General features: G+C 39.8%; 2 protein-coding genes and 1 long non-coding RNA gene across 6 annotated transcripts; 2 read left to right on the plus strand and 1 right to left on the minus strand.

The window, feature by feature from the left end:
• Window positions 1-29: 29 nt before the first annotated feature.
• On the plus strand, window positions 30-4,536 carry LOC116721148 (leucine rich adaptor protein 1-like). The gene is made up of 3 exons (XM_032564698.1): window positions 30-1,423; window positions 2,770-2,954; window positions 3,596-4,536. Exons 1-3 carry the CDS (start codon window positions 1,130-1,132, stop codon window positions 4,068-4,070), a joined length of 954 nt encoding a protein of 317 aa, XP_032420589.1. The 5' UTR covers window positions 30-1,129; the 3' UTR covers window positions 4,071-4,536.
• A 601-nt stretch (window positions 4,537-5,137) lies between these two features.
• pgap6 (post-glycosylphosphatidylinositol attachment to proteins 6) lies at window positions 5,138-21,304 on the plus strand. Of its 4 annotated transcripts, none has more exons than XM_032564658.1 (15): window positions 5,138-5,344; window positions 6,455-6,638; window positions 6,735-6,936; window positions 9,441-9,568; window positions 9,644-9,909; window positions 10,687-10,988; window positions 11,091-11,184; window positions 12,486-12,600; window positions 12,713-12,855; window positions 13,811-13,989; window positions 14,604-14,750; window positions 14,874-14,990; window positions 16,049-16,321; window positions 19,473-19,539; window positions 19,677-21,304. In XM_032564658.1, the coding sequence occupies exons 1-14, from the start codon at window positions 5,281-5,283 to the stop codon at window positions 19,515-19,517; spliced, it is 2,259 nt and encodes a 752-aa protein (XP_032420549.1). In that variant the 5' UTR covers window positions 5,138-5,280; the 3' UTR covers window positions 19,518-19,539; window positions 19,677-21,304. The 4 variants fall into 4 exon arrangements, with proteins under 4 accessions (XP_032420549.1, XP_032420550.1, XP_032420548.1 ...); XM_032564659.1 differs by having other exon boundaries at window positions 19,473-19,535; XM_032564657.1 differs by having other exon boundaries at window positions 19,473-21,304.
• LOC116721158 (uncharacterized) lies at window positions 17,121-17,640 on the minus strand. Its single transcript, XR_004339534.1, has 2 exons — window positions 17,287-17,640; window positions 17,121-17,249 (listed from the first exon to the last, which is right to left on the minus strand). It is a non-coding gene; the product is annotated as an uncharacterized LOC116721158 (long non-coding RNA).
• Window positions 21,305-22,679: the final 1,375 nt, after the last annotated feature.

The raw sequence follows: 22,679 nt of genomic DNA on the forward strand, positions 1-22,679 counted from the left end.
CAAAAACTGCAGGTGTTTGTGTTTGTGTCTGGTGAAGTTTTTTGGTTAAAACATGTTTGTTTGTTTGTTTGTTTGTTTTTTATTCAAGGGGTAAAGAACCCGGAAAGTAAGAGTAGCGGTACTTCATAATAAAGCTGCTGTAACAACCTTCCAGAGCCCTCAGTTTCTTCTGGTTCTGCTCTGCATCCCCAGAACCAGAACCAAACGAGGAGAAGCAGCATTCAGCTTCAATGCGCCACAAATCTGGAACAAACTTCCAGAAAGCTGTAAAACAGCTGAAACACTGACTTCCTTTAAATCTCGTCTAAAAACCCACCTGTTTGCAGTTGTATTTGAAACGTGACCGATTGCGAATGGAACGATGGCACTCGACTTAAAGTCGTGTTTTGATTGTTGATTCTGTTGCATGACTTTGTGTTTGGTTATGATGTAAAGCACTTTGAAATGCCTTGCTGCTGAAATGTGATATACAGATAAAATTTGATTAAAATAATAAGAAAAGGTTAAACACTACAGCGTAGTAAAATACTCCTAAAAGTCCTTCTTCTCCCCCCCCCAAAAAAAATGTTACTCAAGTAAATGTAATTGAATAAATAGAGCAATAGTTACTATCCAACTCTGGCTAAATGTGAGCTTTGAAATCAGAGGGGAAACTAAAAGCATTCACGTTGTCCGGAATTGGGGGGGATGTTGAAAGACGACAATGGTGTTCACGTGATATCATATATTTAGCACGAGTCACGTCCTTTGCATCATCACCGGCTGCTGCTAGATGCTCACAGGTGCTTCCGAAAAGTTTCCCACGTGACCTCCCCCCCCTTCTCCACCCCTTCAGTCCCTCATTGTTTGAAGTCTTCACAAAGAGCGCTTCCACCGTCCGTCAGCTTCATGCTTCGGGTCGGTACCAGAGACCCACGCGCTGGATGAATGGCGGGTTATACGCGCGAGCTGCTTCTTCCACACTTCCAGCGCTTTCATTGGCCGTTCTGTTGATGTGTGTGTGTGTGTGTGTGTGTGTGTCACAAAGTTTTCTCGCTCATTATCATACCTTACGGTGGAGTGTTCGGGAACACACACCGGCCGGGCCAGAGCTGCTGCTGCGAGTCGATGCGAATTAAACGTGGGTGTGATGATTTTCCGGGACTCTGAGGAAGGAGGTCCGAGAGAGTTCACGCGCATAGACCTTCCAGCTCCGCAGCCAGAGATTAATCTGCGGGGAGAGATGGCGGAGGAAGTCCTCAACGAGTTCTACCCGGATTTAAACGAGCTGGAGAGCAAGGTCGGGAGGAAAACGCCGGAGAGTCTCCTGGCTTGGATGAAGGACGCCGCGGACCGCGAGGGATGGACGGCTGACCCGTCGGGCCCCTCGGATCACACCTCGGATGGCTTATCAGATAAAATCAACACCTTAAAACAAGAGATGGTAACCTTCTACCGACGCGTCAAAACTCGTCTAACTCGTCAGCGCGATCTTTGATCGGTTCCTCTGAAGCGATTCGCTCTCTTTCGCTTTACCGGCTCGTTTATTTTCGTGATTGTTGCGGCTGCCACCTGTCCCCTCACCTGCACATTCTTCCCACCGGTCCTTCCTCATTCCTCCTTTTCAGCGTTAAAGTTTCATTCCATTTAAAATAAACATATAACATTCCCCTGGCTGCGTGACACATTTAATCACTTCTCAATTTTCAGTTTTTTTTTTTTTTTTAAAGTTAATTTTATAATTTTGATTTGGTAAAATACTGTCTTTGCAAAAAAAAAAAAAAAGAAGAAGAAAAAAAAGCTACGTTTAATATGATAAAATAAGTTTGGATATAGCCTCTTATTACTTTCACTTTGACGGGTGATTAATTTTTATATTTTCCTAATGTAAAAGAAATACTTGATTTTTTTAATTACTATTATTTACTAATATATATCATGCTTAGTTCTTAATTAATATTACTCGTTTTATCAAAGCACAGACAAGATGTTTCCAAGTTGTTTGACATTTCTGGTTGATTGCTGACTGTTTTTTTAATTATTGTTTTGTGCAGTTACACCTATAGGCCAGCAGGTGTCAGCGTAGTGATCCTGAACTCTGCTCCTCACGATAGGAATGCACGATATAGCAATATTTAAATAATTTATCACGATAACAATAAAAAAAATGTTAAATAGCACTTTTAAAAGCTTTGAGAACATAAATAATATATCCAAATCTTTAAAAATTGCAGTTATTAAATTAGCTGTTTTTCCAAACTACATTTAATTATATTTTTAAGATTATATATCTATACACGTTATATATATACATTATATATCTATATATATATGTATATATATATATATAGATCTATATATAGATTGGTGACCATCGAGGGAAAACATATTTTCATAGATATCAATCCCAACAATTCTTTGTCTTTTGGAATTTGCAAAACGTTTCCACGGTAAATTAAAACAAAAAAAGTATGATAATTTCAAGACGTATCAATAACTAGTTCAATAATTGCCTGGCAGGTTTTAGGTATTTAACCACTGCCGCTCACTTGACTTAAATGTATGGATCTTTTTTCAATTTTTTTATTAGCACCAATAGATAACATAATGCTAACTAGTTAGCTGAGTTAGGTGTGAAATAGTAGATAGATATTTAAAGCCTGCCGGTTTTAGGAAGTGATTCATTGTGTAAACCATCAACACACATGTTGGCGACAACCTTGAATGAAAAGGCAGAGATTCAGTAACTTTTCACACAGACATGTAAAAGCATCCGCTCTGCCCCTGCAGCGGTGGCTCCGCTGTGCCGACGTGAGGATCCTGCGGCAGCTGGTGGCCGTGCACGAAGGCATCGAGGCCATGCGCTGGCTGATGGAGGAGAGGGGCCTCCAAACCAGCCGGTGCAGCAGCTTATCAGGCAGCCTGAGCAGCTTGGTGACCATCGAGGAGCACGTTCCCTCAACGTCTCCCTGCAGGTGTGTTGAGAGGCCGCAAAATGCGAAGAGGAATCAGCTTCAGAGACTAACAGAAGTATTTTAAAGTCTATTCTCTGAGGGAGCAGGTGGAAGGACTTTAGATGAGCTCTATCGTCCTGGTTTTAGTGAGAACACCAGCAGCAGTGATGAGACACTGTTGCAGTAATCAATGCGACTAAAGAAAAACGCATGGATGAGTTTCTCTAGATCTGGTTGAGACATTAGTCCATTAATCCTAGAAATGCTCTTCAGGTGACAGAAGGTCGACTTTGTAGCTGTCTTTATGTGACGCTGAAGGTCCTGGTCAGAGTCCATCACTACACCAAGATTTCGGACCTGATCGCTAGATGTAATAACTGAATCTGCATCCTGACTCTTGTTGGTTTAGAAGATTAGCTTCTTTATTTTTCATCCTCAATAATACATCATTTCAAAAGGTGAGGAAAAAAATTGGGCTTTGAGTGAATTTCCTGAATTTTATTCACATTTCTATAAAGTAAAGATTTCTAGATTTGCACAAACCTAGAACACTTTCCCTGAACATCATCTTTTACAGATTAGCGAAATGAACAAGTCATATTAGGACTTTCCTTTCAGATTATTCAAAGTGTAAATTTCTGTTGCTTCTGTTATTTCCACAGAGAAGACCCAACTCCTGCCTTCCCTCAGAGCATAAGGCTAGCAGCCAATACAAAACCAGCAGATCAAAACCCATCTGAGACGTCTGAACCCCAGTCTCCCTCCAAATCAATCCTAGTTGAAAGTCACACTCAGGGTCCGCTTTCCGCCGCCAACAGTTTGCTCAGCGCTGACGCACCCAAGTCGGAAGCTCCGGAGTCGGGTTCGGCGCGGTTCCACATCAGAAACGGCGCCGAGACCATCAAGAGAGCTCTGCTCAGGTCCAGCAGAAGAAAGCAACTGAAAGCTGCCGGCCAGGATGCAGGAGAGAAAAACTCTGAACGTCCAACTCAGCAGAGTTTATCTGTGTTCAAGAGACAGGAAGTGAAGAAGGACGAGGATGAGGAGGAGAGTTCAGCTGGTGGGGAGAAAGACTTACTGGGTTATGATGCTCAGTGGTCCTGGGTGGAGTCCAAGGATGATGTCACATTTTTATGATCTTCCATGCGGACACTTTGTGTTAAAGCTTTGCCTTTTAAACTGTAAACTTCTGGAGAGACGGTGGAACTTAAAATGAACTTTGACACCGAGTGAAACTTGAACGTATTTAATGCGGATTTATGCATCAGACCAACTCAGGAAGTCCTGTTTGGAGTTCTCCACAAGGACACGGCAAATGTTCAATTCGAATTTGGTTCAAAAATACTTTATTGATCCCGAAGGGAAATTAAATAACCTCACATACATATACATAGACAAGTGGGAAAAGGTGATATTATCAGATGAGACCAAAATGAACTTTTTGAACTAAATGCTAAACAGTTTGTGGGATAGAAAGTTAACAATGCAACATGATGACTAAAGGTGTTTCTAGAAAGTATTGACTTTGGGGCTGAACATAAATACACCTCACACTTTTCACATTATTTGTACAAAATAAATAAATTAAACAATTACAAAGCCATGCACCCCTTTTCCTTCCTCTTCACAGTTATGCACTGCCCTTAAATCTCTCCCAAAAATCTTAGTGGTGTTCAGCTGATACTAGACAAAATTCTATCTAATATGCTTACATCTGCCAGTAAATGGAATTGCCATTTAATTAATTAATTAATCGTCCAATTAACAGTTTCTATGTTTGGAGAATAGTACCATTGTTATTCATTTATAAATCTACTACTAGTCCAGAAATAGATTTTTAAAAATTATATAACTTAAAATTTTGGAGGCCATATTTTGTTTTACTGTAGTTAAAAGTGCCACAATAATGACAACATTTAAAAAATGCTTTACGGTGTTGCTATTTTTATGTTACTTTTAGAACTTTTTTTTGATAGCTTAGTTGTTTTACGGCATTCTGAATGACTGCTGTAACAGAATTTTGACGTAAATTAACAGTTTTTGCGCTTTTTTCCCCGTTTCCATTTGTTTTGTTATAAAAGTCGTAACTTGCCGTCAGTAACTAATGATCAACAGATACAGGGTTCAACAGGGTTTGGACGCTTCAAGGTAATTTTTTTTCTACGGCACTCAAACGCCCCCTGCAGACACGCGCTCGTGACGCACCACGTAGTCGCGCAGAAACCCGGAAGTGCTAAGCAGGTATGTTTTCTTTTTTTTTTTTTTTTCTTTTTTAGTTGAAGGTATGTGTGGTAACACAGGTGGACTCGGGAAGATGTGACGAGTTGTTTTTTGTCGGAGAGAAAAGATGGAGGCCTGCTTTCTGCGCTGGTTGCTGTTCGTCGCGCTGACAGCCTGGACGTTAGGAGACGGTAAGAGTTTTATCAAGGGAAGGGCAAATATTAGCATGGCTGCTAACGAATGTTGATTTTTTTGGTTTTAAGTTACGACGGCAACGACGAAGAAACATGTCGTAAAACCCCGCAAGTTTCTAAAATAGTCTCCATGTGCATGTGGTGTTTCCTTTTATCGCTATTGTGAAGGAACGTCAGTTTTTACTTTAATGAGCTGCAGTATTTCTGTGCACTGATCAGACTTTTCCTGTCCGATGCCGATTTCTTGTTTTCTCTGAGGTCCGACCTATTTTTTTTATTATTATTCTGTAACACAGAAAATACACCGATGTTCTTCGGGATGTTTGATAGTCAGTAGTTTATAATTTAACAGTAAATGGAAAAATTTAAAGTACATTTCCCTACAATTTCTGTTGTTGTTTTTTTTTATCTAGCTCAAAACATGGGTGTCGAGTTTGTGCTGTAGCTCTAATCAGTAGCAGGAAAAACAAGCATTTTTGTTTTTGACGTGTTATTTGTGAATTATGAGGCTCTGCTGGCCACTTTTTTAAAAGTTCTACATTTACAGAATAGTAGACGGCAGTCGTATCACTGAAAAGTGTAACTGCTTACCCTGAATATCAGTTGAAAAAAGGGGGGAAAACACATTTAACTCTGATTACTTTAGGAAAGATGAAAAAATAAATGGGTAAATAAAAAAGTGTTGCTTTTTTTTCTTCTTCTCATCTAACCAAAAGGCAGCACCTGCAGCCTCAGGCACTCATCTACTCATGTCTTATGTTCGTTGTTCTTTCTTTGTTCTTTAGATGAGCTGTACTGAAACAAATTTTGTTGTGCGTCTGTGCAGCGACCATAAAAGATGATTCTGATTCAGAAACATTATTTAAATAATTTTTCTGAGATTGATATCAAGTAGCAAATTTCCTCTTCTGAAAGGTTTTTCAGAAGAAGTTTTTCTTGACTTGTTTCCAAAGTAAAGAATGTTAAACTAGTGATCTTTTTTTTTTTTGCTTTGTTTTGTTTTGGGGGGTTTTCAACAAACTTTCTACACTAATGAATTACTAACGCTGCTTTTCGACTGTGTAATGAATGTTGTGGCCTTTTAAACAAACCCTTTCCTCCACGCAGACGGACAAGTGACTTTTGAGTCCGAGCTGTCGTCCAAACCCGCTCAGAAGTTGTCAAAGTATGGCTGGTACGCCAACGTCAGGCTGCAGAGGTTCCACATACCGGAGCAGACCGCCATCGCTCGCTGGCTCTTCTCAGTCAAAAAGGGCCACAGCTTCAACTGTGGGCAGCACAATGTCAGCATGTAAGTCACAAGACGCTGCTATGGAGCAATAAATCTGTCGTCACTGGCTGATTTTTATTTTAACCAAATTCAACTTTTTTTTTTTTTTTCCCCCAGCCACCTCCGATGGGGCGCCCCTCCCGTCATAAACCCAACAGAGACTGTGTTTCCAAATGCCACGCTGTGGGGCCCCTCCTTGTCCCTGACTCTACCGGTAACCTCCCAGAGCTCCACGACCTTTAACCTCTCCGATCCGGCCCCAGGGGACTGGTTTGTCGCTGCGCATTTACCGGAGGACGACGGGCGCATAGAGCAGAAGGTTTGTTCCGAGATTCGCGTTTATCAGAGATGAAGCAGCAGCAGCGCGGGAGGCAACGTGCAGAGGCGCGAGCTGTGTGATTGGTCCGCTCCCAACTTTAAATGCATAAACTATAAACCTATAAATCTTTTAGAAATAAATCTGCTCAGCAAGTGAAGCTCCCAGAACACCGGAGACGCTTGCAATCCGGCCTTATGATAAAAAAAAAGAAGCGATTTTTATTTATTTATTTATTCCCCCTGCCCCCCCCCCCCAATTATTAATTTTTCTAAAAATAAAAACTTTGCAACGCTTAGCCTGGCGTTGCTTGGCTAACGACAAGCTAGTAAAGCATGACGGACTTCCAGGCTTATAGTACACTGGGGTAAACCCTGCCTTACTGGTATCTATGTTGCTGCTGGTATGATTGTGTTTTTATTCCTATGAAAAAGTGATCAAATCAATCCCTGGCCAGGTCTTTGTGTACCACAGAACTCTGATAACTTCACTTAGATTTTAATAAGACTTTCCCATTTAAAAAGTGTTTCTGATCCTCTAAATAACTCAGTCTTTGGGAGAATAACTCCATGGATTTCAATTCTATTCGGGTCTTCTGTACTAGCATATTACAAACTCTATATCTTGTTTAGGGCTAATAATAGATAATGGGTTATATTTCATCCCATTAGGGATGATGGATGACGTTAGTTGCGGAACAATGGTTTCGAAGAATCAGTCCACAACAATAGCCTCCCAAGAAACGGGGGGAGAAAAAAAGCGAAAACAAAGTTTCATCTTTTTCCATAAGAAGTAGAACTTTAAGTTAACGCCTCTGTCATTAAATGAAAGGGATATGGGCGTGATGAGGCATTTGACTGGGTACAAACATCACAATCGCAGTGTAACATTAGCCTGACTGGATAGTTTAGGTCAGCACGCGATCATGCCACCTGTAAACCACCAGAATTGCCAATCACACTTTGTGGGAAAAACTTTCTTTTAGTTTTTATTGAACTCTGGCAGCTTTCCTGTAGATGTTGCAATTTCTGATCTGTTTTTGAAGATCGTGCAGTAGTTGTGTGAAACATCTCAGCAGTGAATGGAAGCAGCAGAAGGTCTCACTTTTCTACTAATTGCTCTACATTAATGCAGCAAACTTTCACACCACCTAAAAAATATCGATTCATATACAGTTATTTTTCTAATATTGCACAGTTAAATCACTTCAAGATAATGTTAATCACTTTAAGCTAATGCTAACCAACATGTAGTGATTGAAAGAGAAGTTAAAATGCCGATTTGCAACCAGATTGCAGCTGCATTCATTTGGCTCGGGACACGGAGAAAAATTCACAGCTACAGCTTATTACCTTGGATTTTCGTACGGGCTTATAGATGGCAGTTATTAGTTTATTTGTTAAGGTCATTCACAAACTTCAGCCGATGTTTTCTACTGACGGCTGACACTGGAAAAGAGGTAATGTATACATGTCAAGCAAATCATTTGATTTCATTTTTATTCTAACTTGGAGCTTTTTGTTTTTGGCTAGCTCTAACATTCTATATATTTTTATTAAAATAAACAAAGGTTAAAGGTGCTGTTGGATTATTTACTCCACGTTTCTGGAGCCACCTGCTCCCAGCACCTATCTGTGACTTACTTTTCGAACTAAAGTGGAACCAAACCGTCGTCTTACAGTGCAAGCGATCTGGGTGTGACGAGGCCTTTAGTCAGATGTAATCATCACAGTGTAACGTTAGCCTGACTGCTTTCTTTAATCTGTACTGTAATATGTGCAGCAGGATATGAATGTAAAGTCCAGTTTGCCTCCTGCAAAACCATTTAAGCCTGTAAGCCATGATGGTACGGTTGTGTACGTTGCCATGGTAGCGTTTCTGTAAAATTCCTCGTTTCTACCTCCGACCTGCTGAACCGGAGCTGTGGCTGTTTGCTGTGCAGCTGAGCAACATTCTTTCCATTTAGTCACCTGGTTGGTTTGTTAAGCAATGTCTTGATTGGAAGCAACTCCCCCCCCCCATGTGCCCTTTCAGTCTGAGGTTGATTTTATTGCTTTTTATGTACAGTACAGACCAAAGGTTTGGACACACCTTTTAATTCAATGAGTTTCCTTTATTTTCATGACTATTGACATTGTAGATTCACATTGAAGGCATCAAAACTATGAATAACACATGTGGAAATATGCACTAAACAAAAAAGTGTAAAACAACTGAAAATAGCCCTTATATTCTAGTTTCTTCAAAGTAGCAACCTTTTGCTGTGATTACTGTTTTGCACACACTCTGCATTTTCTTGATGAGCTTCAAGAGGTAGTCACCTGAAATGGTTTTCACTTCATAGGTGTGCCCTGTCAGGTTAATAAGTGGGATTTCTTGCCTTATAAATAGTCATTAAAATAAAGAAAACCATTGAATTAGAAAGGTGTGTCCAAACTTTTGGTCTGTACTGTACGCACTTCTATATAAGTGAACTGACATGATTTATTTGTCTCTTTATGTTTCAGGGGTTCCCGTCCTGCTCCTATTACTTCCAGCCCCAGCTGTCGGTCAGGAGAGCGGCGGACACGCCCGTTCTGCACCAGGGAACCGTCCTGACTCAAACCGCAGCCCCCGACAGACCCGCACGTCTCAAGTAGTTACCGCAACACGGTGTCCTCCTTTTTTCGAAATGGTGTCTCATTAATTCAGATGTGCTAAATCGTGGCAGGTTGTTTGTGCCAGAGTTTACCTCGTCTCTCTCGGTTTCCGTGGCCGAGTGCTCGTCCGGCGAGGCGTCGGAGGGCGCGGGCTGCTCGCTGCTCCTCAGGCTGGGCTCGGCGACCCTGCAGCACGGCCAGACGGAGCTGAACTGCTCCGGCGTCAGCTGCTCCGCGTCCCTCTCTAACCCTCCGTGGGACTCGTGGCTGCGGGTCGTTGTGGAGAGCAGCCAAGTCAACCGAACTGTAACCTTCAGGGTTGGATTCAACTACACAGGTGAGGACTAAGCTCTCACTCATCATCTGATACCGATATCTGAGGTTTAGCATCGACCGATACCGATCCGATACAGAAAAACGAAGCTGAATTGATTTGAAACGCATCTTTCTTTTTCAAACACAGACATAAATATACTGAATTATAATTTTTTTAATGACTCTTCACCAGAACAATTGTTCTGTTGGTGTATTTAAGTGCGCTTAAATACACCAACAACTTCACAAGCTTGGTCAAACATGTAAAAACAACACAACTTTAATTTGTTCATTCAGTGCAATTGGACGTAGAACAGCCAATCTAAAATAAATAAAAATTAATAATTAGGGATGCAAAATAGATTTTTTTTGTTTGTTTTCATACCGATAACCAATAATAACTGACTGCCGGTAATGGATAATACTCTAAACAAAATCAAAAACATTTCTTAAAGAACCACCAACTTATAGATGCATATTCTTCTGCACATTTTTTTTCTTTAAAAACAAAAACACACAACCTAATAAGACAAAAGGATCAAAAATATTACTGAAATATCAGTAATATAACACCTTCGTAGTGAATCAGTTGAGAAAATCCAATTAATTTATTCTACAAAAACACTGCAAACTTGATTTTGTATTATCTATATTTAGAAACAATTCTTAATCGACGGTTTTTGTAGAGTAAAAAATGTGAATTCTATGATTGCTGTTACTTTTTCTGGGTCTAATGTGGGGAAAAAAACCCATCAAGGGTTATGAATGTGTTTGCATTTTCTATTTCTGTCTCACTCAGTGGGATGTAAGCCAAAGAGCGTAGGCCTCACAGCGGACGATGACATCACAAAGCTACTCGGCAAGAGCAGCGTCTCCAACGCCACGGCGACGGGGAACGGCTCGGCGCCGGCTCCTCCGGCGTCCGCGTGCGTGTGGAGCGTCCCCGTGCTCTACGAGGAGCTGGACGTTCTGTCGCTGCGGTACACCCCCATCAACGGCTCCAACGTCAGCGTCACGGAAACGCACCCGACGCTGCTCACCTACCCGCTGCCCCCGCAGGCCACCGGGGGAACGCTCAACCTGCAGCTCACGCTCAATTCTGTGAGGAACGCTGACTGAACCACTGACACGTGTGTGTGATTGTACTTGAACTGTTGAGACACACGGGTGAGATTTCTTTATTTGTTTTTTTTTCTAATATAGACTAATGCAACTTTGGGGAATAACAGCATCGTGGCCTGTTTCTCTGCCTGGGCTCCAGTCCTCCAACTCAACCACTCTGAACCCTGCAGAACAGGTACAGGTGGACCTGTCACCATAAACCGTCCCAGAAGTTATCGCGATAAACGATAATATTGTTCCTTTCAGACCATTTTCAAGTAATATAATGGTAATGACATAATAATGCAAAAACACATTCTCAAAGATGGACAAACTTTAAATTCTAATGGACTTTTAAACACTGGGACTGGAAAACATTTTAAATATGCAAAATAAATAAACAAAACAACAGAAATGACAAATAAAATGAATAATGAAATCAAAATTTAACTTAAAAAAAAGGGTCTTGTTGAGACAAAAGCACCAGACGGAAGATTTTTATCATTCAGTTTCTGGAAGAAAGACAGAAAAGAGAAGAATGATATATTATGAAAATGGACATTATTGAATTTGATTTAATTTATTATGCGATTATTTGATTCATTCCTTATTGTGACAGGCTTGGGTTCAATATGAGTAACCTGTAAAAAAAAATAATAAATGCATGAAATTAATTCTGCTTTGAGTAAATTGTTGGAATCACACACTCTGAAAAAAAAAATCATGGCTTAACTAAAACTTTGAACCTTAGTTTGGATTCAATTACCGTATTTTCTGGACTATACGACTATGTTGCATCAGTCATAAAAATGCGTCATGATGAAGGAAAAATACACAAGTCTCAGGATCTGTCAAACTTCATAAAGTGTGACTTCTAGTCCCGAAAAATACGCAATTTATCCTCGCCGTCTGTTCTGAGGTCAACATTTCTATCAAAATCTATCAAAATTAGTGACTCAGAAGTACATTAAAACAATTTATTATTAATCTATGTGTGATGTTTGTGGGTCTGCGCTGGGTTTGCGCTGCACTTTATTGTTGAAATTCAACACAAACTGTAACTTTTTTCTTTAAAATACAAAAAAATATGTTCTCTCTAATTTCATCAATATATGGCTGGGGTTTTTTTTCAATAAAAAAGTTCCACCTGTTTGTCTTTTCTTTATGACAAAAATGTGAATTCAGAAAGAACAAATTTTCAGTTCAGTATAGACTTAAACATTTATATTCACCTTTTTAAACGTACCTTTTATTCTTCCTTTGTGTTCTTTCACACACAAAGAACACAAGTTGAATGCAAACGATAACCACAACCACTTTATATGACAGTAGATGTTTGACAGGGTTTAAATTCTGGACCATTATGAAGTTGTTGTTAACTTAAAGTTTTGTTTGATGATTAAGCTGCGTCAAATACGGAAACAAAGTGTAAAAAAAAAAAGTCTGTACCTTCAGACATATAGGAATACCGGACATCATCTTGTTGATTCTCTACAGCTTTGTTTGGGGGATACGCCGTCGGGATCAATGTCAGCGTCCCTAAAGCTGTGGTCAGGCTGCCTTTTCCTCAGTCCACAACATGGTACCTCACCCTGCAGCTCCTATGCAACAGGTAGAACACACACGCATGCCGCTGCAGCATCATGACTTGTTTCAGTCTGTGTGTAAGTCTGACAGTGTGAGAAAGTACTCATGCTTAGGCTGTTCTCGTGTGTTTTCTGCAGCAGTGACTGCGGTAACGCCTCGGTGGTGTATGTGGTCCCGGAGGTGTCCGTCAGCGCCTGTGTGGACGACTGCGGGCCGTATGGTGAATGTAGGCTGCTGAGATCCTACACATACCTGTACTCTGCCTGTGTTTGCTCTGCAGGTAACACACACACACACACACACACCCCTACCTGTGTTGGCATCTTCATGTGAAGTTGAGAGGTCATAGTGTTACATAGAGTCTGTGTGTGTGTTTTCTACTCGCATATTGTTTAGGGCAGAAACGATTAATGAAATCATTAGAAGCAGAATGGTTGAGATTTGTTTTCGAATGGTCTAGTTAATGTCCAGACCTAAATTCAATTGAGACTCTGAAGTAGGGTTGAAATGATTAATCGATTATTGAAATAATCGTCAACTAATCTAGTAATTGATGAATCGTTACATTTAGGAGTCTGGTATAAAGACTCAAAAAAAAAAAAAAGCCGTTTGTTGGAAGAACGACATATTCAGAAGATTAATTAATACAAAAACTACAGAAGTAAATCTATACATTTTGCATTTAAAGAAAAAAAAACTTTGCCTATAAATATGTTCCACGTAGAACTCAAGTTGCATAGTTTTAACTTTACCCAGATCAAATTCGGTAAAACCAAAAAACTCTACTATTAAGCATCTTTTGATACCCATTTATTAAATATTTTATAAAAATGTAAAAAAAGAAAAAAAAAGCACTGTGCCGTATTGATAAGTCCAACAGAAAGTGCTGAGCTTTTCACATGTTGCAGATTCATCCTGTGCTGCAAATCAAGTGTACACTAAAGGAATGCTGTTATTTTTATTTTAGGCAATAACATGTTTGTTTTTCTATTTAAAAAATGAGTAGAATCATTGGTGTGTATTTTTTAAATGTATTTCAAATATTCTATGAAATGACCTTGAATGGTTAAATAAAAAATCTGCAGACTTTGCTATTTTATTTTATTTTTTTCCGATTAATTAATAGAATAATCTGTTACTAAAGTAATCGTCAGTTGCAGCGCTTTTGTTGTGAATGTGTTGATGGAAGCAGAAATGTCAAACACTAACACCATCCTCTCCTTCCACCTCTGCAGGCTGGAAAGGTTGGGGCTGCACCGACGGCTCCACCGCTCAGTCGTACGCCCGCCAGCTGACGGCAACCATGTTGCTGACGCTCAGCAACCTGTTCTTCCTGCCCGCCATCGTGGTCGCCATCAGACGCTCCTACATCACCGAGGCCTTCGTCTACCTCTTCACCATGTCCTTCTCTACGGTAAGCACTGCTGCCATCAAATGTGAGAGGACGAACCTCTTCAGGCTGAAATTACAGAGCTTCTGGGAATCTTTTCTTACGACTAAAGATACATGGACACATTACACAAGAACACTACGAAGTCATCTGGTCCTCAGGTACTGAACCAGCATGTTGCTGAACCAACTTTGGACCTGTTGACGCCAGTTTTTAAGAATTGCTGCAGCTAACGATTATTTTAGTAATCCATTGCTCTGATGATTAATCGATTAATCGCATAAGAAAATTGGCACATTTGGCAGATTTTTCATTTAACCACTTAAGACTTTTCATACAATACAAACAGCTGCCTTAAAAGATGCAAATAAATGAAAACAAATGATTTTTTTTAGAATAACATAAACATTGTAGCAAAGGCTGCATCTGCAGCTAAAAAAATACTTCTAATATAAACATAGGAAAGGCTCAGCTCTTTCTGCTTGACTTGGCATCAAGTCAAGTTCATAAGATGCTTTATTGATCACATAGGGAAATTGAATGTTGCTGTAACTCATTAATTCAAAAATCTATGAAAAGTTACTGTACACTGTAGGTCTTCAGTACATCCTCAGCCTTTCCCCATTCCCTCCCTGCAGTTCTACCACGCCTGCGACCAGCCAGGCGCTGTGGTCCTGTGCATCATGGACTACGACGCCCTGCAGTACTGCGACTTCCTCGGCTCCATCTGCTCCATCTGGGTCACCATCCTCTGCATGGCTCGCCTGGGAGACACAGCCAAATACGTAAGAGGCCTCTGGCCTTTTTCCTTTTATAATCACTTCACTTTACAGAGTAACGACAGCTTTAGCGTCCTCACCTGCTCCTTCCTTCCTCTCTTGCTTCCTTCCTTCCTTGTTGGTGTGCAGACTCTGTTTCTGCTCGGGGCCTTGCTCATAGCCATGTCAATGCAGCTGGACCGCAAGGGCCTGTGGAACCTGCTGGGCCCCATCCTCTGTGCCATACTTCTCATGGTCACTTCCTGGGTAAGAGACACGTCGGCATTAACATACTTTGTAAAATAATTTTTGTTTGCTTGTTTTTCTTGAGAATCTTGAGACTGTGATCATATGATTGTGATTTGAATCTTTTGGGCTGTATTTATATTTGATTCATTTTTACTCTGTATTTTGTTTGTTTGTTTGTTTGTTATTTTTTACATTGATTTGTGTATTTGTTTAGTTTTATTTATGCTGCCTGGAGGGTTGAGGGGCGTCACAATTTTTGTAAAGAAAAAAACATGTATAGAGTCTTTTGGGTTGTGTTATGTAAAATATAGTTCTTTAGCTTTACATCATGTTTTAATGTTATTCCCTCATCAAAAACACAACTGGAGTGTTGCCTTGTTTATTTTATAGCTGTTTGAGAATTTATTTCATCTCCATGGCAACCGTTAAGCTGTACAAAACGCTTGGTTGGACCTAGCCCCGCCTTTGAGGACGAAGCTCCTCCTCTGAGGAGTTTCCGAGCTTCCGCCTCACAGAGCTCCTTCAGACTAGCCAGCAGCCTTCGGCAAACAGCTAGAGGAACTGCTCTTCCAATGAGCTCATTATACCAGCTACATCTCAGTGCAACGCTGGTACAAATGTTGTTAAAGGGTTAACAGAGGAGCTGTGTTGTGTTGACTTCCTGAAGGCGGAGTTTCACAAAGAACAGGAGATTTTAAAGAGACAGAGGCCCAATTTCAAGGCAATAAATTAGAAAGTCAAATTCCTTCTAAGTCATATTTGATAAATGCACAGCATTTTTACAACAGCTGAAGTTAACAGAGTTACTTGATTGGATTATGTGCCTGGGAAACACATAATACTGCCCCTTTAATTGGTTCTTCCTCTGTTTTCTAAGCTACTTTGTGTATGTTTTGTTTTTATTTATGCCACCTGGACAGTGGGCGGGGTTGAAATGTTTGTAATAAAAAAATTGTTTGAATCAGATTCTACTTTGAACTAAAAACAATAGCTATATAAACAGAAGGAGGGGGGGAAAAAAACACCCACTTTTTACGTGACGGCTTCTCTTGTTTTTCTTCCCTAACGACCAACAGGTGTACAGGGGCGTCCGCCGGCGACACTGCTACCCGCCCTCCTGGCGCCGCTGGGTCTTCTACCTCCTGCCCGGAGCGCTGTGCGCCCTCATCGGAGTGTGCCTGTACGTCTTCGCCGAGACGGAGAGCAACTACTACTACACGCACTCGCTGTGGCACATCCTGGTGGCCAGCTGCGTGGTGTTCCTGCTGCCGCCGAGGGAGAAGGACCGGAAGGCGCTGGGCTGGAGCCGGGGCTTCAGCTGGAGCTGGAGGTGGAGCTGGAGGCCGCGGGTTTGTGGATACACGCTCTGCGAGAGCAGCAAAGACGAACTCTACACGGTCACATAGCAGAGGGGGAGGCGTAGCGGGTCCAGCGTTTATTTACAGTCTGACTCTTTACCTGGACGAGGCATTTTCCTGTGTAAAGCTGCGTATTCACATAAGTCCACATATATTTCATATTCACATGTGCTCCAAGTGGAAGGGGGGGGGGTGTTAGATTTAGATTGAGAAATAGGAACATATATGCTCTTTTTAACCCACATCCAGTCTGCTGGAATCTCTAGAGAGATGCACCAATTAGATTTTTATAGCCGATTTCTGGGCTGCCATGCAGACTTAATGTGATTCAAATTCTTCTTTATGGACTTTACTTACAAAATGCCAATTATTTTTTAATTTTTTTTTTTACAGCTTTCCACCCATAGGCGGTGTCAAGTTTATATAGGGAGCAGAGGAGACGTCACACTGTGTGTGTGTGTAATACAGGAGTTGATATAAAACGGGGGTTTATTATTAGTTAAGATCAAAGACAAAATGATTTGAGTTGACATTTTAAACCATATTTAATAGCTTCCACAAGCACAGTCAGTCTGGTCAGATTTAGTAACTGTAAACCGCCTCTGGGTGCATTTTGTAGAGAATGCAGACCATTAACCAAACCCAAAGATTTCCAAAACGCTGCCAATATTTTCAACTCCAATTTGTTCAAACATGGCAGAGCGTGCCTCGCTAATTCTTAAAAATATATATATATATATATGTATACATGGTCGTGAATTGACATTCTGTAAGAGACCGCTGCTTTTCCTTTTTTGATAAAGTCGGGTTACAAAACGTACAAAAATACAAATAAGTGAACTGATCAGCACCCGCTGGCCGTAACAGGCCACTGGATAGAAATCATGTCTGCAGCGCATCAGTTGTATGTTCGACTAACCTGTTAAGATGTTCAGGTTACATCGTTCCTGACAAACAAACCACTACAACGTTTCCCCCAGAAAACTTGCTGAGCCCAGTGGTTGGGCGCTAAGGCAGTCATTCATCCAGCGGCCCATCGTGTTTTTGATTTCAAAAGTGTTTAAAGTTAACAGGACGTTTTTAAAAGTCACTTGATAACTATGTGTTATTGAAAGATTGGGAGATTAATACCTGAACACAAACTACAAAGTCTTAAAAAATGCAAACATTTTAAAAAGACTTAAAAAAAAATAAGCAATGCTTAGCGTTGTGGCCTGCCAGGCTCACAATACGCTGGGGTAAACCCTGCAGTAAATAAATAGCTCTCTGTTATGACAGGCTGAATTAACAGTCTGCGTGCCTCGGTTTTACTTCTAAATGGCTGCTTGGGCCTTTTTGTGCTTCCGTACTGATTCGTCATGCAATGGCAAACTTTGACTCATCTCCCTTCAGTAACAACTTCTCACTAAAAAAAAAAGGTGCTGATTCAGCACCACCTGTTAGCATTTAGGTGTATTCACTGGCAAAAAAAAAAAATAAAAATCTTTTTTTAGTGTCTGCCTGTGTATTGCCTATCGTTGGTCAGAGCTGAACTAAAAGGAAATGATTGATTTTCAGCCAGCAGCTTATTTAAAACATCCGACGTCTCTGTGTCTTTACTGTATGCTCCTTGTTTCTTCTTAGATGTGACCGCCGGTACCCTGAGGTAGCAGACCAACACAGCTGTGAGCTATAAAGCAGGACTAATGCCTAAACGGGGTTGTTTAATTTGTAATAAGAATTTCACATTTGAAGAGGTGGATATTAGCTGGTCACCATAGTAACATTAGATGAGCTGTAACTAGCATCAGACAAGTTTTATATAGAGAGTTTCTGATCAAAATGCCAATCAAAAGCATCTTGCTAGGCAGCTAGATGCTTTTTACTAGTTAAATCTTCTGGCCACACAGGTAATCCAAATCAGACAAGCTAGCTAAATCAGACTGTTTCTAGCTACCAAAAACAGCCCAACTAGCTAGAAACAAACAGTCTAGCTAAAGCTGGCTAGAAACAGTCAGTCTGCCAATAGATAGCTAGAAACATTGTAGCTAGATGGAAACAGTCATATAGTTTATAGCTAGCTAGAAACACTCAGTCTGCCAATAGCTAGCTAGAAACATTGTAGCTAGATGGAAACAGTCATATAGTTTATAGCTAGCTAGAAACAGTAAGTCTGGCTATAGCTAGCTGTAAGCAGTCTAGCTAGCTAGAAACAGTCATAGTCTAGCTATAGCTAGCTAGAAAGACTCTGATTTATGTTTTCTTTAGCTCCCATCAAGCTAGTTACCACAAAGAATTTAACTTTTTTTCGCAGCACCGATCACATGTATTTGGTTAGTTCAATAGAAAAATTTGACATACTGGTTCCAATTTAAAAATGACGATTTAGGAACAACATTCAAAATACTTTCCTTGATTTACTAAAAAGTGAAAAAAGCACCCTCAATTATTCAAAATTGAGCATTTTTAACTTGAAGCAGTCAGCTTCAGTTTCCAAAAGGCTAACGTTTCCAAATTCAGCATGTTGAAATGGTAAATGGACTGAACTTATATAGCGCTTTTCCAGTCATTTTGACCACTCCAAGCGCTTTACACTAGAGTCACATTCACCCATTGGGCGATTTGGGGTTAAGTGCCTTGCCCAGAGACACATCGACATGTGGCAGGAAGAACCTGGAATCGAACCTACAACCTTCCAATCGCAAGACGACTACTCTACCATACAGCCACAGTCGCACTGTACTCCATTCATCATTCATATTGTCTGTTTAAAGTCTTGCTCTCTCTCTCTCTTTCTCTCTATCGCATCCTGAACAAACCGCAGACATGTCTCAACTCGTAGAAAGCAATTTCCTTTTTAAGATTCGTACAGGATCCTCTTAATTTTAAACAGCTTACTAATACTGGTAGTTTAGTCTTAGTGCAGTCACTGATTGGAATTACTAATTTAAGGCTCAGCTAGTAACCCAACAGGACCAATCAAACTAAAAATCATCTGGTGCATCTCTGTTTGTAGAGATTATTGGGTTTTTTTTTGTATTTATGCAATTTGTTAGACATGCTTGTCTAAAATATTTATAAGTGATATTGCTTAATCTTAATCTTAAATCTCCACAAAGATGTTGTATTTATGAATGATGTGTTTTTGTTTTCCCCCCTATAGGTCTGGGTTCAATTGGAAGAGTTTAAAACCCCAGATGAAATTTGAACAATTATTTACTGCCAGGCAGGTACTATAATACTATCGAATTTGTACTGTATTCTATCGCATTCCTTGAAAAATGGCGTATCTGATTACACCTCACAAATCCACCTGACGGCAGGAAACTACTGCTGCTCATCACAATCACTTATTGTCTTCACACAGCGTCAGAATTCTGACAATCACATCTCAGTCTCATGGCTGCAGATCAGAACAACCTGGATGAGGAAAACGATGAAGAAAATGTACGAAGAAATCACATTTACTGACTCTGTTATTTGGGTAAGATGGAATCTTTCTGAACCTTCTGGAAAAGGCGATTTATGCCTTTGGTAAATGCAGCATCTTTTTTATTTTATTTTATTTTATTTTTTGCTGTTGTAGACCTAAGATCACAGAGGGCTCTTATCTGAACTCATGTATCTTCAGTAAAATAACTCATGAATTTTGAATAAGATTCTGGAGGCAGCCATGACGCCTGGTTACGACCCAGATTTCTTTTAAAGACTTTTCAACGACTTTCATTCGATGACCTTTCACATTTTAATTGTAGTAGGTCACTCATACAAAACCTGTCGAGGTCAGTTGTTCTCTTTGTTATGCCTTTTTACTGCAAACTGTTTCTTTGTGAAGAAGAAAATGCCTGCCCTTGTAGAGGCACATGTCTCTGGTGACATCACAAAAGACATCCAATCAGAGTTATTTTCCTTAAGAAGGACAAAAATTATTAACTTGTTTTTAATCCAGTTGGAGTCCAACTCAGCTGTGTGCCTGTAGCTATGCATCAAGCTAGATAGCTAGCTAGCTAGATGCAAAGCTTGCTCGCTAGCTAACTAGATTTAGCTAGATTTTACTGACTAAATCTTTCTAGCTAGTGAAAAGATTTAGCTAGCTTTACTAAGTCTTTTTAGCTAGGAAAAAGATTTAGATAGCTTTTACTTTCTAGCTAGTAAAAACAGTTAGCTAGATTTTACTAACTAAATCTTTTTAGCTGGTAAAACGATTTGTTTTTTTTTACTAGCAAAGTCTTCTAGCTTGCTAAATCAGACTAGCGAGCTAAATCATACGGAATTCAGTTTTTTTTATTACCCAGCGTTGTTTTTATTGTCGTGCGTATTGAACATAACCTGGTAGGAATATTCTGCTTTGAACGAAGCCTCTTTGTGGAAGTAAAATGAAGAAAGCGTTTTCTTTTCAATATACAGCCCATAAAATTACAACTCTAAGTTAATAAGATGTTTCTTTTTCACAGTTTCGGTGCGACATGAATCACTCATATATGTATAAATCAACACTCGGTGAATGTATGCTAAGATTACTGGCCAGTGCCTCTTCCTTTTGTCTTTTTTCTTTTTTTTATTGCACTTTATGTACTGCTCTCTCTCAGAGCAGAGCAGACGGAGGGGGCGGGGGCTTAGTCTCTTGTACCAGTAAAGCTACTGATATCCTGCTATATTTAATCCAAAACTCTATAATTGTCTTTGATCTAGTTTTTTCTTAAAAGCTTCCATTTCTCTCTGTTGTGACTTTGCACACATTTTCCCCCGATTGTTCAAGACCTGCACAGCCTTCCTTTTATTGCTTAGGTCGTTTCTTCATAAAATGTAACTTTGTCACTAAGACGCTGGAATATTAGGGGGGGGGAAATAACAACTGACCACTGTGACTTACCGCGTTTTTTTTTTGTTTGTTTATTGGTTTTTCTCATCAAGGGATAGAAAATGTGATTCTGTTTCTTGTCAAAATGGAATCGAGCCTCGGAGAAATAAATCTACTGTGCAAGAAGAAAAGATTAACCGTGTTTGTGTTTTTGCAATTGTGATTTTAGTCTGTTGGGGTTCTTTCTCTGCCACACACACACACACATACGTGCACACATGGAGGAAAATCCAGATTTTCAGCAGTGAGAAGCCGGTGAAAAGAGGGAAGCAGATTATCGTAATCCTCAGAAATGTAGAAAGCAGTTCTGTTGAAATGTTCATAACTGTGTGTGTTGTGTTCCCATATATAGCTCTCCTCCATTAGGAAATTGCAATGGCCCTGAAAGGTTTACAGATCAAACTGGCAGCTTTTCTGTAGCTGGAATATGAGAAGGCTAACACGCGTGTTAACTAGTTGGAAGCTTGTATGTGTTGAGTGAGTGAATTAGGAGTTTTGAAAGGCGGAGGGGGAAATGGTTGCATGCTGTAATAACTCCACCTGAAGTTTTTATTATTATATCTTTTTTTTTATGTTAGTTCATTTGATGGTGTATTTGGCTCATGGTTTAGGGGGGGAGTAAATTTCCACAGGTTTCAGAAATTTTCTAGAAAACAACTTGGAAATTTCTGCGCTTAAAAGGTCAAAATGTTGCTTGAAAAACCAGAAATTTTGAGATGAATCTCAGAAATATGAGGGGGGGGGGGGGAAATTCAAACATTTTGACTTTTGAAAATCAGAAATGTCCATGTTTTTATTCCATTTTTTTTTTCTAGCAAATTTGCAACTTTTCACACTCAGAAATGTCCTCGTAATTTCTAGGAAACTCATGAGATTGTCTGGTGTAAATTTACTCTTTTCTTCTCCGTGTACACAGGTTGTTGTAATTATCCTGATTATTGTCTTTATGAAAGATTAATCATTTTGAATAGCTGAACTGCCAGACGCAGCCAGTAGAGGGAGCTCAAGCAGACACAATAAACTACAGCTTACAGAAGCGTTGTAGGAGTTTAACGCCAAGAAACTTGAGTTTTTATGATATTGTAGTTTTGTAATCTACAACACAATTCAAAACTAAATTTAAAAAAAATTCATAATTTTCCCAAGTATTCCGGTCAATCCTAAGGTGTTTTTTTTTATGAATAGTTTTTAACAGTTTTCTAAAAAAAATTTTTTGCTCATTTTCAGTTCAGTACCTGACCTTTCTTTGTTTAAGCCTCTGAACTCTGACCTATCAATCACCCAGGCGTTAAAGTCTTATAACAGTAAGTTTATTATGTTGTATCATCAACTCGAGACTTGACAGAAAAGAGGTTTTATATTATTATTTGCTGGAAATGTGGTCATTTTAATCTGATTATTTGTTGTTTACAGTTAAAATCAGATGCTCAAGTACACCGTTTAAAAGATGGCCCATTTTCTAAAGAATGTTTTTTTTTTTTTTACATAAGATAATCTGAAAAAATCGAT

The sequence above is a fragment of the Xiphophorus hellerii genome, chromosome 6, assembly GCF_003331165.1.
Source record: "Xiphophorus hellerii strain 12219 chromosome 6, Xiphophorus_hellerii-4.1, whole genome shotgun sequence".
Taxonomy (NCBI): domain Eukaryota; kingdom Metazoa; phylum Chordata; class Actinopteri; order Cyprinodontiformes; family Poeciliidae; genus Xiphophorus; species Xiphophorus hellerii.

Bases quoted from the DNA above. Each gene is read 5' to 3' on its own strand.
- LOC116721148 (XM_032564698.1), top strand. From the start codon at position 1,130: ATGATTTTCCGGGACTCTGAGGAAGGAGGTCCGAGAGAGTTCACGCGC. The intron at 1,424-2,769 runs GTAACCTTCTAC...CTGCCCCTGCAG, and splicing joins ACACCTTAAAACAAGAGATG to CGGTGGCTCCGCTGTGCCGA. The intron at 2,955-3,595 runs GTGTGTTGAGAG...TTATTTCCACAG, and splicing joins CCCTCAACGTCTCCCTGCAG to AGAAGACCCAACTCCTGCCT.
- pgap6 (XM_032564656.1), top strand. From the start codon at position 5,281: ATGGAGGCCTGCTTTCTGCGCTGGTTGCTGTTCGTCGCGCTGACAGCC. The intron at 13,990-14,603 runs GTAAGCACTGCT...CCCTCCCTGCAG, and splicing joins TCACCATGTCCTTCTCTACG to TTCTACCACGCCTGCGACCA. The intron at 14,991-16,048 runs GTAAGAGACACG...AACGACCAACAG, and splicing joins TTCTCATGGTCACTTCCTGG to GTGTACAGGGGCGTCCGCCG.